Raw genomic sequence first — 16,831 nt, 5'->3', positions numbered from 1 at the left:
ACTCGCACGTCCCATCAGCCCTGGCGCTCTGGGTGGAAGGAGGCGTGGAGGTGACTCTCTGGCCCGCAACGCCTCTACTCTCCTGTCCCGACTGACGTTGGGCAACAAAGATGGCGGCGGGGTCCAGCAATTACTGGGAAGGTGAGGGCGAGGCCTCCGGGTGGCTCCTGCCAGGTGCACAGGGGACTGAGTGGGGCTGGGTCTTGAGGAAGGCAGCAGAGGGAAGAAGCAGACCTCAGGAACGGCCACACGGCGGGAGGAGGTGGTCCGGGAGGAGCCCCGGGCCTGGGAACTTGAGCAAGAGGCTGGGGCGGAGTGAGCCGGATCCGGGAAGGGGTTGGGCGGCGTGGAGGGAGCGGGGAAGGGGAGGGAGAGGCGCCCGAGGCTCCGGTGGACGTAGCTGAGGGGTGGTGAGACTCCGCGGTGGAACTTTGGGGACCAACTCTTGCCAGGAGACGAGTGTGGAGCCCGGAAGACGAGTAGTCAGAGCCTGGGAGTTGCGGGCACTGTCAGAAAACTAAGAGCGAGAGGAACTTGTCAGTCCCGGCCTTGGGCAAAGTTTGCGTGGAATGTCTCCTCCTGGACCCCTGTTGGCAATTTAAGATTGAGACTTCACCGAGGATGGGGGGACAGAATACTGAAAATAACTTTACCTTCTGTCCTGGAGTCCAAGATCGGTTTTGTTAAGACGATAAAGAGTCCTAATTGATACATTTGCTATCCTTCTCTCACCAAGAGAACATTCAGGTGTGTTTAATTCCTGAAAATCTGGTCCCATCAAGTGAGGTCATATAAAACATTCCTAGACCACGATGAGCCACAACGATCAGAAATGGCTCACATTTTCATTTAACTGTTTGCTTCTTTCTTTCTTTCTTTCTTTTTTTTTTTTTTTTAACCTATTTCCTCTTTCTGACTGATGAAGCCCCTGGAAAGTATGGTATTCTTATCATCAACCTCTTGACATAAAGGACTGAATTTTAAATTCCTATCTGTCATATTTTCAAAGTGCTTTTTACTTGATATTTCTCATTGGACAAAACTATAGTTAGAGAAACATGCCTAGAGCTTAAAATATGTATTTCAAATGCCCATTGGGAATAGTTGTAGTAGCTAAAATTTACTTTTAAATTATGAAGAAGTGGCTACTGGTATCTTTGACAGTCATTAGGCTATGAAACACTATGTTGTAATAATTATAGCAAGTCATTATTGGCAATATACCTTGTGCTAGATTCTTTAAGCTGAAGGCTGAAGTTTTTAGATGAACTGAATCATCAGTAAATCTCAAAGACAGTAGGTGGCAGAGCTGACATTCGAAGTGGGATTTAGTCGCTGGGTAGGTTTACTCCATCATATAATTCTGCTTCCTGCCTTTCACTGCATTTGTATTCCTAAGACGTTCTTACATTATTCCTTCCTGTATTTTAGCCTTTCATTCGAACTCTACCATGAATAAGAATACTCAGATTTTATATATATATGAATTTCCTGGTATGGCTTCTTTCATTCAGCCCTTTAGAAGCCAAGCTGTTACACCTTTTTATCTGTTTGCTTTTACTTTTAAAACATATGCTTTTAAATAAACCTGTTAGATTTGTATTTCGCCTTGTTCATAGAACAGTTTGTTTTTAACCTCTATTTTTCCCCTATGTTTTTGAAAAAGCATTTTTAATTTTTGTTGACTTGCTTTTTCTTTGTGTTTAATTGCTAAGGTATTTTACCTGTATAATAAATCCTAACAAAGCTTTGAAACATAAAAGGAAATTTCTTTCAAAAAGAATGCAGGCAAGCTGGGCGGTGGCATACACCTTTAATCCCAGCACTCGGGAGGCATAGGCAGGTGGATCTCTGTGAGTTCAAGGCCAGCCTGGTCTACAGAGCGAGATCCAAGACAGGCTCCAAAACTACATGAAGAAACCCTGTCTCGAAACAAAACAAAAAAGACCAAAAGAATGCAGGCTTCTTATAAAGTTAGCTGGTAAATTGATGTGGTGGTCATAAACCATTTTCATATCTTTGTGATTTATATTCTCTTGTTTTCCTTCAAGTTACAACTTTGGTTTATTGCTGTAAAAGTAATCTCAGGAATGTTAGGGCATTGGTTGTCAAGCTGTCTCTTAAAGAAGAGTGACAGCCAGGCGGTGGTAGCGCACGCCTTTAATCCCAGCACTCGGGAGGCAGAGCCAGGTGGATCTCTGTGAGTTCGAGGCCAGCCAGGTCTACAAAGTGAGTTCCAGGAAAGGCGCAAAGCTACACAGAGAAACCCTGTCTCGAAAAACCAAAAAAAAAAAAAAAAAAGAATGGCAGACAGGTTGTGTGTCTCCTACTGCTGCTTCTCTTAGCGCTCCTGTCTGAAGTTTAAAGACATGGCTAATTTACTTTCTTGGGTAAGTCTTCCATTTCTGGAGAACTAGATCAGAGATCAGTATACGATAGTTGGCTTTCTTCAAAATTGTCTTGTGATTTTAATGTCTCTTGGTGGAAAATGATTTGCTTTTGTAATTTCCTTACAGATCTCAGGAAACAAGCTCGACAGCTGGAAAATGAACTTGACCTGAAGCTAGTTTCCTTCAGTAAACTGTGCACAAGTCACAGTCACAGCAGCGCTCGGGATGGAGGCCGCGATAGGTACAGGTACTGCCAGCTTCTCGGGTACCTTAACTGTATGACGTTTGTAAAAGTAAACCGAGCTATAGAACTCCATGACTTGGTGTGCTGGTGAATTGTTGATGTTTTAATTTCTTTGTCACTGTCTTTGTGGGGGTGGTGTATGTGTGGAGGGTGTCTTATCGAAATTGTAATTCTTAAGACTAACATTTGAGAGCTTTAGACCAAGATTGTAATAGCTCAGGAGGAAACTTCTAGAGTTTAGAAATGAGTTTATATCCATAATGTTTTTGATGCCAGGCCTGTGAACATGTGGAGGCTGACAGGAGCCACATGATTGCAAACTCATCTGGGCTCCATAGCAAATCCAGAGCAGTTTCAGTCTCGGTCCACGGAAATGTCTGATTTGCCCACAATGATTTGTTTGTTTGTTTGATTTTTTTTTTCAAGATAGTTTCTCTGTATAGCTCTGGCTGTTCTGGAACTCACTCTGTAGACCAAGCTGGTCTCAAACTCACAGATCCTTCTGCCAATGCCTCCCCAGTGTTGAGATTAAAGGAGTGTGCCCCCAACCACCTGACTGATTTTTATTTTGTAATTTCTGAATGGATAACAATTGAAGAACAATGATATATTTTTCTTTTTTGAGAAACTAGCATATTATAACCCAAGAAAAATTTATTCACATTTTTAAGTCTTGTGATTAAGTTATCCACTTGTTTCATTAAAAAAAAAAAAATCAGGAAATGTTTGAGATGCTTAGAGAGATATAAGGAATAATATAATGAACCCTTTTTTGTTTCTGTCTCTTTTTAAAAAATAATCATTGCAGATTCCAGTGAAGCCCCTAATAGCATACCATGTTGTCTTTCCTATTTACATATAAATATTACTATTTTTGTTACATATCTTAGTATTCCTGGGCAATTCATAGTATCTTACAAAAGCTATTTTGCAGTGTGTTTTTTTTATTTAACATTATCTTTGAGGTTCAGTTGTTGATACATTTAACTCTACTGTCTTCATTTGCTTCACATATTAAACAACTGCATTAGGATTTAGCTATTTGATGGACATTTCTAATTTTTGCTTATTAATAATTTTAATAGCTAACATAGAGTAATCACTGTATTGCAAGTTCCATTCTTAGAGCCTTGTAAAAATGCTGCTGTAAATATTTCCACCCAGATTGTACTTATGTATATGCCCATCATATATATCAATCGATGATAGCATTGATAGCAGAGTTTTCAGTTGTTAGTCGGCAGTTATTTCTGTATTTTTCAAAGAGTAGTGGAGGATGGATATTTTTTAGCTAATAATTAAAACAACAAAACTGAGCTTGAATCTGAACTTATACCTTCTTTCTCCAGAACCCACATTCTCACCACCCCCCCACCCCACCCCCAGGCAGAGTTTCTCTGTGTAGTTTTGGTGCCTGTCTCTGTAGACCAGGCTGGCTCGAACTCACAGAGATCCTCCTGACTCTGCCTCCCAAGTGCTGGGATTAAAGGCGTGCACCGGCTCCTGCCCCTGTTCCCCCCCCCCTGTTTCTCCCACCCCCACCCCACATTCTAAAAGCCACTGTATTAAACACATTCCAGCAAGAGCTTCTTTCACTGTTACAACAAAAGTGTCCCTTTTTTATAAGGACATGTGGCTTGCAAAGTCTAACTTTGTGGACCTAAAAATGTTAGTAGCATACCCCATGGACTCCAGTGCAAGGCATTGCTTTGCACACTTTCATTCACTAAGTAAGGAGAGTGAGGGAGTGAGGATTTTTTTTTTTCCCAATGAATAAATTTTCTGTTCAGAAAGCTTTTTACCAGATTTAAAGCTCACATTTGGTTTTGCCAAAAAGTATACAATTTTAAAACTCAAGTCTGTCAGGAAATACTATTGCAGGATGCTTTTTTTCTGTGGTCTCTGCTTAGATTCCCTTTAAAAGAAACAATGTGTTAAAAACATTCTGAGTTCAGCTACAAACTGGGACTGATTCTGCTTTCACTAGAGAGCCTAAGACTGTGAGCACACAGGCTGAGGCTGGAGCTCTGTGGCAGGGCACTTAGCTGGTGGGTGTGAGGCCTTGGCTGTAATCCCCAGCACTGGAAAATGAAGACTGACTTCGAATGCTGAGGCTTCTGTTTGATGCCCAGATTGGAAGCATGTCACATGTCACATGAATAAAGTTAGCAGTCACCAGAGCTTTTAGGAATCTTGGGGGTTTTTTGTTTTGTTTTGTTTTTGTTTTGCTGTATGTCGAAAATCAGAAGGTCCCTGAGCAGTGGTGTTACACGCCTTTAATCCTAGCTCTTGAGAGGCAGAGGCAGGCGAATCTGTGAGTTCAAAATCATCCTGGTCTACAAAGCAGGTTCCAGAGCAGCTAAGGCTACCTACACAGAGAAACCTTGTCTCAATAAATAAGTAAATTAATTAATTAGTTAAAAAAAATCAGAAGGTCTGTGGATCATCACATACTATCAAGTGAATTAATTTAACAGAATCCTAATATTGTAGAGATGGAGTTTTTGACCATTTCCCTGGACTTCTATACTGTCCTAAGAATAATGAATATGGAATATCCAGAGTAGAGATGCCCTGTTACTCATTCATTCAGCAAATATTTAAAGAACAGTAACGTGTCAGAATTTGCCAGGTGCGAGGCATGTAACTATGAAGCAGACAGAGGCAGTTTCCTTCCTTGACCTCTATTGGCCCACTGTTCTTTTAAGTGTACCTGGTGGGGGAGAGTTTATATTAGCAATCAACAGCTTTTTTGTGGTTGCACATTCTAGGAGATACGTTCACAACCTTAGCTTAGCTGTGACACAGTAAAGAACTGATCCCAGTCTCTACACCATGCTCTTTTATCACTGTGTAGCCCAAGCTGGACTCAACCCTGTTACCTCCTTTCTCAGCCTCCCAAGTGCTGGAATTACAGGCGTGTACCACCATGCCTGGCTAAGAACTAGATATTTTTATGTCATGTTGCAAGGCGTAATATATATGGGAATGTTTGAAGAAGAAATAAAGCTTAAAACCCAGTTAAACGTCTAATAAGAATCCTTATTAAAGCCAGGCATGGTACATGTCTATAATCCCAGCACTTAAGAGAATGCAGCAGGAAGGTCACAAGTTCCAGGCTAGCTTGGCCTGTGTATACAAAGTAAACCTCTGTCTTTAAGGACAAAGAATCTGGGGCTGGAGAGATGGCCGTGAGCTCTTACTGCTCTTGCAGAAGACGCAGGCTTGACTCTCAGCAACTACATGACCATGCTCACTACTGCCTATAACTCCAGGTCCGGGAAATCTGATGCCTTCTTCTGGGTCTCTTCTGGCTCCTACATGCACATGATGCATGTAAACTCACATAGGCCAACAAACAAACAAAAAACGTAAAGTAAAATAAATAATCATTTAAATAATTCTCATTAGCTACTTTTTGGCTGTTTCACTGATTTGTTTTGTTGTGAAAGTAAATAGGGGAACAGTGGTAGTTGAGGTTCTTTTTGACAATGAATCGATGATTTATTCTTTGAGTCTCCACATTCAAATGCTATAAACGGGCAGGAAAAGGTCTTAAGTCAGATTGGAGAGTGTAATCCATTTTATTTGTGTGAAGAATAGCTGATCTTTATGAAGCTGCTCGTGTGATTATATGTACACTACTTGGATTCCTGATAAAAGGTACTGGTTTTTTTTTTTTTTGTTTTGTTTTTTGGTTTTTTGTTTTTTTTTTTTTTTCAGAAGAAATAAATGAAACTCTCAGGGTATGTGATTTTAAAATTTGAGTCTCAGACATCTTTCATCTGTAAAAAGTCAGATTTCTGACTGGCTATCGTGGTATAAAAAGACATTAAAGGTGTTTTTGTAAAATAGTATGAGGTGAACGCGTATTACGATGGAAATGTGGGAACTTGGTATGAAAGTGTGCTGGTCGTGGCTCTGTTGGCCTGAATGCTAGCTCCTGACTCCTTAATAACTGCTTATCTAATCAAGTCACTTAAATCTCAGGTTTATTTCTTATTAAGAGTCAGTAGAGGAAGAGAGAATTTAAAGGCGTAAACTAATTTTGGAAAAAAGCTAAAGGTTATTTCTCACAGGCTCCAAATGGAATCTATAATCCATTTTTTTCTTCACCATTTTAAGAAGTTTTTGGCTTCTTTCCCATTATTTGTTCTCTCAGATTCAGAGTTTGAGTTGCTTCAGCTATTTTCTATCATTTGGGGAATAGTACACAGCATTCGGAATGTCTTTATATTCATTTATATTTTGCACTGTGTTTAGTATTTTAGGACATGTGGGATATTTTTATAAAGAAAAACAAAATCATAGTTTTGTTTTGTTTTGTTTTTTAAATTACACTTATTTATGTAGAGGGCTACAGTGTGGACTGTCTGGGGACAACTTACAGGAGTCAGTTCTCTCCTTCTACCATGTGGATCCCAGGAGTTGAACTGGGGGCATCAGGCTTGGCTGCAGGCACCTTTATCCACTGAGTCATCTTGCTGGCTGTAAAGCATAATCTTTAAAGAAACAGAAGGGATGTTTCAGGGTTCATTTGACCTCTTTAAGAAAAACTACCTTTAAAAAAAAAAAAGAAAAGAAAAATTACCTCATTAGTTTAAGGCTGTTTTAAAGCACTAAGTAATGGATTTTTTTTTTTATTTAAATTTTCTTTAGTTCTGACACAACACCCCTATTAAATGGATCAAGTCAAGATAGAATGTTTGAGACAATGGCCATTGAAATTGAACAGCTTTTGGCAAGGGTAAGTGCTTTTGGTAAACAGCTAGTTTGCTATTTGTTAGATATGGTTCTGAATTATATTGTTTGTTGAAACCATTTATTCCTTCAAGATGTGTTTCTCCTCCATCCGCTTGAATTTTAATGGCAGCCATCCAAATTGTAACAGATGTCATTTGTTGGAAATGCTGATTGACTGAGTCTTACCTTGTTTTCTGTCCGCCAAGAGGACATGTAGACAGATGATTTACTTGCGTTGTTTTTGGTGCTTTTTAAGATGCTTTCTCCCTTTCTTCCTAGCTTACGGGGGTGAATGACAAAATGGCAGAATATACCAACAGTGCAGGGGTCCCCTCTTTGAATGCAGCACTGATGCATACGTTGCAGCGACATAGAGACATTCTACAGGTAATGTGTTCGGCATAGTATTTATGTTGTCAAGGTAACAGGGAAGAGGAATAGTTAACTGTGTTTAGAATATCAAAGTATAGCAAAACAACATAAATGTTTGAAGATTTATTAGGTGGTATTAAAATACAGAAGTGAAAATTGGAAGGCAAACATTTTTATTACCAAGAAAAGTAATCAACCATTACAATTTAAAAACTTTTTAAAATAACTTAGTTATTTTTATTTCATGTACATTTGTATTTTGCCTGTATGTATGTATGTGAAGGTACCAGATCCTCTGGAACTGGAGTAACAGACAGCTATGAGCTTCCCTGTGGGTGCTGGGAACTGAATCAGGGTCCTTTGGAAGAACAGCCAGGGTTCTTAACTGCTGAACCATCTCTCCAGCCTATCTAAGAACTCTTTAAAAATTAAGCCAGGCAGTGGTGGCGCACGCCTTTAATCCCAGCACTTGGGAGGCAGAATCAGGCAGATCTTTGTGAGTTGGAGGCCAGCCTGGTCTACTGAGTGAAATCCAGGAAAGGCGCAAAGCTACACAGAGAAACCCTGTCTCGAAAAAGAAAAAAAGAATTGATGCACGCACACCTTTAAGTCCTAGCACTCAGGAGTCAGAGGCAAGCCAGTCTCAGTGAGTTCATGGCCAACCTGGTCTGCATAATGAGTTCCAGGTCAGCCAGGACTGCAGAGTGAGACCATGTCTAAAGGTGGTGGTGGAGGTGGTGGTGGCGGTGGTGGTAATTGGAGCCTGGGGAGATGGCTGATTGGTCAGAGTGCTTGCTATGACAGCAAGAGGATCTGAGTTCACATCCCGAGAACCCACATACAAGCCAGGCGAGGCCACATGTCCTGTTCCTCCAGTGCTGTGGGAGACTGACACAGATGATCCTAAGAACTTGCTGGCCAGCTATCCTAGGCAAGACAGCAAGCTTCACTGAGAGAGCATGTCTCAAAAAGCAGGGGGAGAACAGTAGAAGAAGATACCCACATTCATTTCTGGCCTCTGCATACATATGTATAGGAAATACACCATGCACATGCATACACGCACACACACAAAGATAGGAATCTTTTTAAAACTTTCTTTTCTTACATTTATTTGTGTGTGTACGTGTGTGTGTGTGTGTCACAGTCCATGTGCCGTGGTGCATGTGTGGAGGTCAGAGGACAATTTGCAGGATTCAGTTCTAGTTTTCTATCTTGGGCTTGAACTCAGATCGTCAGGCTTGGCAGCAGTGCCCTTACCTACTAAGCCATCTTGCTGGCTCACAGCTAGGAATCTGAGTTTGGTGGCACGTAGCTATTATGTAGCTGACCAGCACCTGCAAGGCAGAGGGTTGCCACAGTTGGAAGTCTACCTGGTCTGTGTAGAGAATTCCAGGCTAGCCAGGGGTACATAGTGAGACCATGTTTTGAGGGGAGAAAAAAAAACAACAAAAAGGAATAGTTTGTGATTAGCATGCACAAGGCTCCAAGTTTAGTCTCCAGAAGTGCAAGTGTGTACTTGTGCTGTCTTAGTTAAGATTTCTATTGCTGTGAAGAGACACCATGACCACGGCAACTCATTTAATTGGGGTGGCTCACTTACAGTTCAGAGGTTCAGTCCATTATCATCATGGTCGGACATGGCGGCATGCATGCCGCCATGGTGCTGAAGAGGTAGCTGAGTGTCCTACATCTTGCAGAGGCAACAGGAAGTGATCTGTCTCACTGGGCATGGCTTGAACATATGTGAGACGTCAAAGCCCGCCTCCGCAGTACACTTCCTCCAACCAGACCCACCTGTTGCAACAAGGCCATACCTCCCAATAGTGCCACTCTCTTTAGGGGCCATTTTCTTTCAAACTACCACATATGCACTAACGCACATACAAAGAAGGATTAAAAATAATTTGCCTAATGCAAAAATGTGAATGTCAGGTTGAGAACTAGGATTATGGCCAATGGTAGAACACTAAAAGCGTTCTCACTAAAGAAAAAGGGAGTTGGGGATACAGCTTCGGTAGCAGAGTGTTTGCCTGGTATACACAAAGCCCTGAGTGCAAGTCCCACTTCTGCGTAGAACTGATGTGCTGGTGCAGGCCTATAATCCCAGCACTCGAAGGAAGAGGCAGGAGAATCAGACGTTCAAGGCTACAGTAGACGAAATTAGACCCTGACTCAAAGAAAAAAAACAAAACAAGAAAAGAGTACTTATAACCAACATAAATGTCTGACATTGCTTTGGAGTTTCTTGTTGGTACAGTTAATAAAACCTGAGAAATAAATATTTGAAAGGAAGAGGCAAACTTCCTAATATGTGGCATGATAAGATCATATATGTCTGATAAACCAAGAAGTTAAGTGAGAAAAGCTAGAAACAAATTCAGTAAAGACGTATATCTAAAGCAAGCCATTATCCTCTGTATAAACAATGACTTATTAGAAAATATAATGAAAGGGGCTTGGGGGTGGGGCAGCATAGTGATAGTGTAAATGAAGTCCTTATTCAGTCATGAGCACCAGAAAATGAACTGTGTGTCTCTCTCTCTCTCTCTCTCTCTCTCTCTCTCTCTCTCTCTCTCTCTCTCTCTCTCTCTCTCTCTCTCTCTCTCTCTCTCGCACACACACAAACACAGCCAGATGTGATGGTGTACACCTGTAATCCCAGTACTTGGGAGGTAGACAAGAGTATCAGGAGTTCAAAACCCTCTTGTGGGGTAAATGAAAACTTATATACACATATATAAAGGGAAACATGGGAAGTGATTTTTGTTTGGGGCAGGCTCTATGGTCTAGCTTTGTAGTCCAGACTTGTCCTTAACTTTCATCCTCCTGCCTCAGCCTCCAAATGCTAACATTACAAGTGTGTAATTGTGTGTCCATACCCAACTCTTTGTTGTTTTTTTTTTAATTAATGAATTAATTTTATTTTGAGACAGAGTTTCCTTCACCACAAACTGACCTTGAGTTCCTGATCCTCTTGTTTCACCTCCCAAGTACTGGGATTAGAGGTGTGCAGCAGCCAAGCATGACTTTCTTTACTTATTTTAGAATAGCAAGATGACACCAAAGTCCATTTAGTCCATCATATAAGAGTAACCAAGAATACAGCTTAATACAGTTCTGAAAGTGCACAAGAGGGGTACTGAATTCTACCACATGTTAAGGCCTGTTTAAAAATTAGGGTAATTGATAGTTTGTATCTAGGGGCCAGCCAAGTGGCTCCATGGGTCAAGGCACTGGCTGCCAAGCCTGATAATTCACTCCTTGGACCCCACATGGTGGAGGGAGAGAACTAACCCCTGCAGGTTGTCCTCTGACCTCCACACATGCACACATGCACCCACATACAAACATGCATGCATAAATTGTAAAAATTCTTTAAAGGGGTGTGTGTGCGCGCGCACGTGTGTGCGCGTGCGGGCCAAAGGTCGACCTTTGTTTGTTGCTCCTTAGTAGTTGTTCTTTAGGTTTTGAGGAAGGGTCTCACTAGGAACTGGGGCTTGCCAATTTGGGTAGGATGACCAGCCAGTGAGCCCAAGGGCTCCTCTTTTCTCTGTCTCCTCACTGCTGGGATTACAGGGGTACACTGTCAACACCCAGCTTTTGACAGCCCAGCTGTGATCAGATAGTGCTTCACTGGCAGATCTCCCCCCACCCCCAGGCCAAAGATTTAAATGTAGAAAAAGCATAAGAAAGGAGGAGAGGAAAGAAAAACCATCAAAGTTCCAAATAGAGCCTGGATGAAATTTATAATATAATTTCTGAGCAGTAAAGAGCTAAGGAAGATCTAATGTCAGAAACTACAACAAATGACTCGTTTGTTTAATATACACAAAATTAATATAAACATATAAATATAAAAGACAAAATAGGAAAATGGACAAAAACTATAAACTTACTTGAAAATGAACTGAAGGTATAGCTCAGTGGTAGAGCATTTGTTTTTCGTTTGTAAAGTCCTGAGTTGGATCCCCAACACTCTGGGAAAGATGGGGATGGGGGCAAAGGTTTGAAAAAAATGAGCCATGAGTCTTATTAAGTACATCACTGAGTAGAAGAATCTCTCTGCTCTTTTATCCTGTGCTATCTGAAGTCATTTTGTCTTAGACTTTTGTCTTTATAATTCTGTGTGCTATGGTACTAGGTGGTAGAATGCTTAGTGTTTGAATCGTGTAACCTGATGACCACGCACAGCTACTTTAGAGGGATAAAAGTACATTAATAGTTTGTGTTGAGACTGGATATTGATTTATTTCAGGATTATACACATGAATTCCATAAAACCAAAGCAAACTTTATGGCAATACGGGAAAGGGAGAATCTCATGGGATCAGTACGAAAAGATATTGAGTAAGTTACCTTTCATGTTCATAGAATGTTTATGTGGATTTGGGCTACATCTGTGGTTAATTGCAAATTGAGTAGCACAACCAGGATTTAGATTTGGGGTTTCTGATTTCCATTCCATTGTCCTCTGTGCCTTGTTACAGTATGGGCTGAATCTGCTTTGCCCTCTCCCAGTCTTCCCAGGAGCCCCTGCCAACCTTGGTCTTAAGTCCAGCTTGAATGATGTGCTAAGAATGGCTGATTGCCAGTAACTGTCCGTTTCCCTGACTTTGGCCTCTCTCTGTTGCCCTAGCACTTACATATTCAGATAACTATTAACATCCCTGAAATTCTGAAATATGTTTGTATGTGGGTAGAAGTTCCCAGGTTTAATACAAAATCAAAACCTTATATGAAACTAAGGGCTTTGAGCATTTTACAATGACCTCAGTCCATGAGATTTGCTCTTTTCTTCGATACCTTCACCAGATCCTGTTTTTGTAGGCATTGGTACGGTTTGAGAATTTTAAAAAATTTGTTCTAAAAGGCCAGTTGTGGTGGCACACACCTTTAATCTCAGCATTCAGGAGGCAGAGGCAGACAGACCTCTGTAAGTTCAAGGCCAGCTAGGGCTACATAGAGAGACCCTGCCTCAAAAAGAAAAGAAAAGAAAAACAAAAGAAACAAAGTGTTCTTGATTCTTACTACTAGTGGAAAGCAGGAAAAAGATAATATTGATAGAAGTAAATGTCACTTTGGTAACTTTATTGTGCTAGCAATGAACGTGGAACTCCTGAAGTGAGCCAAGATGGAACAGTTGGGTCTCAGTGTTCCTCAGGCTGGCACTGCTAGGAAGGCTTACGTCGTTTGAGTAGCTCTCTTGCCCAGTGTGCCATGTGCTGACGAGTGTAAAGTTCTGCTTCTGTTGGAGAAAATGATGCAGAAGATAGCTCACGAAGGAAAGTAAGGTCCTCTCTTAAGATTGGCTTGGGCTGGTGAAGACCAGAACACCCCTAAATCTAATCTGGAGCAGCATTTGTGTTGACGTCTGTAACAGTGTTTTTCGAGGGAAATGAAAAGCATTGTGTTCTGATTGTTTATTGGAAACTGTGGTCTCTTCTGCTATCTCAGGGTTAGCCCCTTCACCTGATGGTGCAGCATCTTCTAAAGTGTTCTTGCCTTTTCTTGACGTTGTTCTAGGTCGTATAAAAGTGGGTCTGGAGTGAACAACAGGAGAACAGAACTGTTTTTGAAAGAACATGACCACCTTCGGAAGTAAGTGCTGCCTGTGTTAGATAGAGTAAGGGTTTTGCTGGTGAGAATTTATCTCTGCTCCAAGTGGGTTCAGTAGAAATGGATGCCAGCTCATCGGCCATAATTAAAAGATAGCCTTTGAGGATTTTACTCCGCTCTTTGCCTGTCTTCTCTTTACCAGACTGCTGCTGTGCTGCTGCTACCCTTCTGCAAGTTACTAATGGTACCATAAGAATACTGATAACTCACGCTGGAATGGTCTCGTACCACTTCCTTATTAATGAAGCTTTGTAAAGGGGAACAAGGCCAAATATCAAAAAAGAAAAAGAAAGGAAAAAAATGAAAAAAAAAGCTTCTTTCCCGAGATTTCAGTTGATGATTAGATGAAGTATAGATGTGTTTTAAAACAAGTCCCCACATTCTGCTCTTGTGTCATCTATTTTTCTCCATGATTTTTTTTTTTTTATCTTGTTTGTATTTTGTGGTAGAACTTGAGGATCAAAATGGTCTTCTGAACTCAGCTTGTCAGCTCTTGAGTATTCATAATAGTCAATGTTAGGAGTTCGTCTGCTGTTTGTTACTGAATGTCATTAGTTGGTTATGTCTGGTAAGCTTAAGGTACTGTTGAATTTATTTCCCTGTAAAGGCCACCACTTTAAATATAAGCTGTTAAAATCAAGACACGAGGGACTGGAGCTATAGCTCAGCAGTTAAGAACACCAGCTGCTCTTGCAAAGGACCTGGGCTCAATTTCCTGCATCTACATGACGGCTCACAACTGTCTGTAATTTCATCTAATGTCTACTTCTGGCCTACACAGGCACCAGGCACACAAGTAGGCAAAAACACACATACACATAAAAATAAAATGGAATATAGAGCAGAGTGTGGTGGCATGTCTACAATCCCAGCTACTTAGGAAAGTGAGTCAGAATGGTTGCTTTGACCCACCAGTTCAAGACCAGTCTGGGCAACAGAGTAAGAGCATATCTCAGCACACTTTGTGTGTACCATGTACACATACACAGAGTAATATCAAGTCTTGTATGGGGTGTTGAGGATTGAATCATGCTAGGCAAGTGCTCCACCTCTGAACTACCAATTTGGCCAATTAAGATCTCTTTAGGAGCCATGATTCTTCTAGTGTTAGAACTGGTTTTTGGTTTTTTGGTTTTATTATCCATCATGGGGTGTGTGTGTGTGTGTGTACACACGCACATGTGTGGCTATATGATTGTAGAGGCCTGAGGCTAGGGCTGATCCTCTCCCACTCTTCCACCTTATTCATTAAGGCGGGGTCTCCCAAGCCCTTGACTCACCAGTATAGCTGGTCTTTCTGGCCACCTTGCTCTTAGGACCCCTTGTCTCCTCATGCAGAAGCTTGAATTCCAGCTGGGCCACTACACCCGCCTGGTACTTCCATGGATTCTGGGGTCTCAACTCTGGTCATCATGCTTACATGGCAGTTGCTCTAACCAGTACACCATCTCTCCAGCTCCTTTTTCATAAATTACAATTTTAAAATGTATTTTGTGTTTGCAGGGTTTGTGCCACAGCGTGCACATGAAGGTCAGAGAACAAGGTTTAGGAATCTCTTCTTTCCTTCCACCATGTGGCTATAGGGCTCAAACTCATGTCCCTAGCCTTGGCAGCACACTGAACCATCGTATTGGGCCCTAGTTCTTTTAGTTGTTGCATATTGATTGCCACAGGGGCAGTCTCTTCTAGAGTATACAGTTATAGGCCTTGAGAGTTGTCTATGTGTTGGGTAAGACCACTGTGAAAGAATTTTCATTGCATCCATAACTATATCAATATATTCCTAGAGTACAGAGTAATTCAAAAGGTACTATATTCAAGTAATACAAAAGAAAAAATCAGATTGTATTAGTGTTCCTGTATTTACTGCCTCAAAAAAATACAGTCAGTTGGGCTGTTTAAATATCCCAGCATTTAGGAGCCTGAGGCTCACTAGTTTAAAGCCGGCCTGAGCTACGTAGTGAATTCCAGGTCAACTTAGCCTATGCAGTGGGACCGTCTCTCGAGAAAGTAAGGAAGACATCAGAAATCCAATAGTTTCCTCCAGCAGCAGTGATTTGGGCTGGAGAGCTGGTGCGGCATATGGAAAGTGCTTCCTGCATAGGCATGAGGGCCTGAGTTCCGACCAGGTACAGTGGCCAGTGACCAGGTACAGGGTCTTGATTAGAGGATTTAGTCATTTCTCAGTGTCTGTGATCCCAGTGCTCAACAGTGAGGTGGGAGGAGGGGGAGGAGACAGGAGAGAGCTCAGTTCCTGGGCCAGCTAGCCTGCCGTAGACAGCAGCCAACAAGAGACAGACCCTTCCTAAACAAGGTGAGTAAGGACGAGTGGTACCCGAGGGTGTCCTCTGGTCTCTGCACACACACATATGCCCCCACTAACACTAACACACACACACACACACACACACACACACACACACACACACACCGTATGCATTCATATCAAACATATACACACATAAGACAAAAAAATTATTTGAAACCCAACAAGATGGCTCAGAGGGTTAAGTCTCTTGCTGCCAAGCATGATAACTTGAATTTGATCCCCAGGACCCACATAGTGGAAGGAGAAAACTGATTCCTAGTAATTGTCTTTTGATCTCCACAAGTGCGTTGTGACATGTGCATGCCCACAATCGTACACGTGTGCACACAAAAATAAGTAAGATGTATGAAAAATACTTTAAAATTATTGTCTAAAGGAGTATACCAAAATAACAATTCATGTTAATACTTTTATTTCAAGACTTCAGAATATTTCCTACACTATATTTTATAATAGTTTTTTCAGGAAGTTGTGTTTTTATTTTGATTATTCACAGTAAATCTTGTAAGAGTTTGATACTGTTTATTTTACAGGGAAAAGTGAAGCAGTTCAAGTACATGTATCTAATCTAATTGTTAAAAGTTATAAAAGAGGATGAGAAAATAGAATGTATCTTGGTTTCAAAGTACTTTATATGTATTCCTTTCAACATTCTTATAGAAAAGAAACAGAGGCAAGTAGAAGTGAAATGGAGCAGGGTCTTGATTAGAGGATTTAGTCATTTCTCAGTGTCAGAACACAGTTTCCCAGTGAGTTCTGGTCTTACCCTTCCTCAGCTCTTCCAGATACACTTCCGCTTCCTTTCCCACCCAACTTTGTGTCATTTTTTTGCCCCCATCAAAACCAATTTGTGCAGCCCAAATATTCTTGGAGGTGTGTCCTTCTGCTGGAACGTGCTTCATTATCATGGGCTACACTCTTAGAGGAAACTGACCCTTTCTTTCTGCTGGGATTTGGTCTGGCCTGGGCTTGCACAAATCTTGTGCATATGTCACAACTGGTGTGAGTTCCTATGTGTGCCTGCCCTGCTGCGTTCAGAAACATTGTTACCATGTCATCAGCTGACTCTGGCTCTTACACACTTTCTGCCCTGACCTCCACAATGATCCTGAGACTTGGAAGAGGGGATGTGGT

At 41.4% G+C, this 16,831-nt stretch overlaps 1 protein-coding gene across 2 annotated transcripts in view; it reads left to right on the top strand.

Moving 5' to 3' along the window:
- The first annotated feature begins 35 nt into the window (after positions 1–35).
- The window catches only part of Gosr1 (golgi SNAP receptor complex member 1), a 33,968-nt gene continuing 17,172 nt past the window's right edge, over positions 36–16,831 (top strand). Inside the window, exons 1-6 of one of the 2 annotated variants that reach the window (XM_028866795.2) lie at positions 36–141; positions 2,517–2,631; positions 7,294–7,381; positions 7,657–7,764; positions 12,008–12,099; positions 13,276–13,350. In XM_028866795.2, the coding sequence (XP_028722628.1) occupies positions 111–141; positions 2,517–2,631; positions 7,294–7,381; positions 7,657–7,764; positions 12,008–12,099; positions 13,276–13,350 (509 nt within the window). In that variant the 5' untranslated portion in view covers positions 36–110. Of the gene's footprint in view, positions 142–2,516; positions 2,638–7,293; positions 7,382–7,656; positions 7,765–12,007; positions 12,100–13,275; positions 13,351–16,831 lie in introns of both variants that reach the window. The other variant, XM_028866794.2, reaches the window with a different exon arrangement.

This window comes from Peromyscus leucopus, chromosome 8b (genome assembly GCF_004664715.2).
Source record: "Peromyscus leucopus breed LL Stock chromosome 8b, UCI_PerLeu_2.1, whole genome shotgun sequence".
NCBI lineage: Eukaryota > Metazoa > Chordata > Mammalia > Rodentia > Cricetidae > Peromyscus > Peromyscus leucopus.
This window is presented reverse-complemented; position numbering and strand designations above follow the sequence as displayed.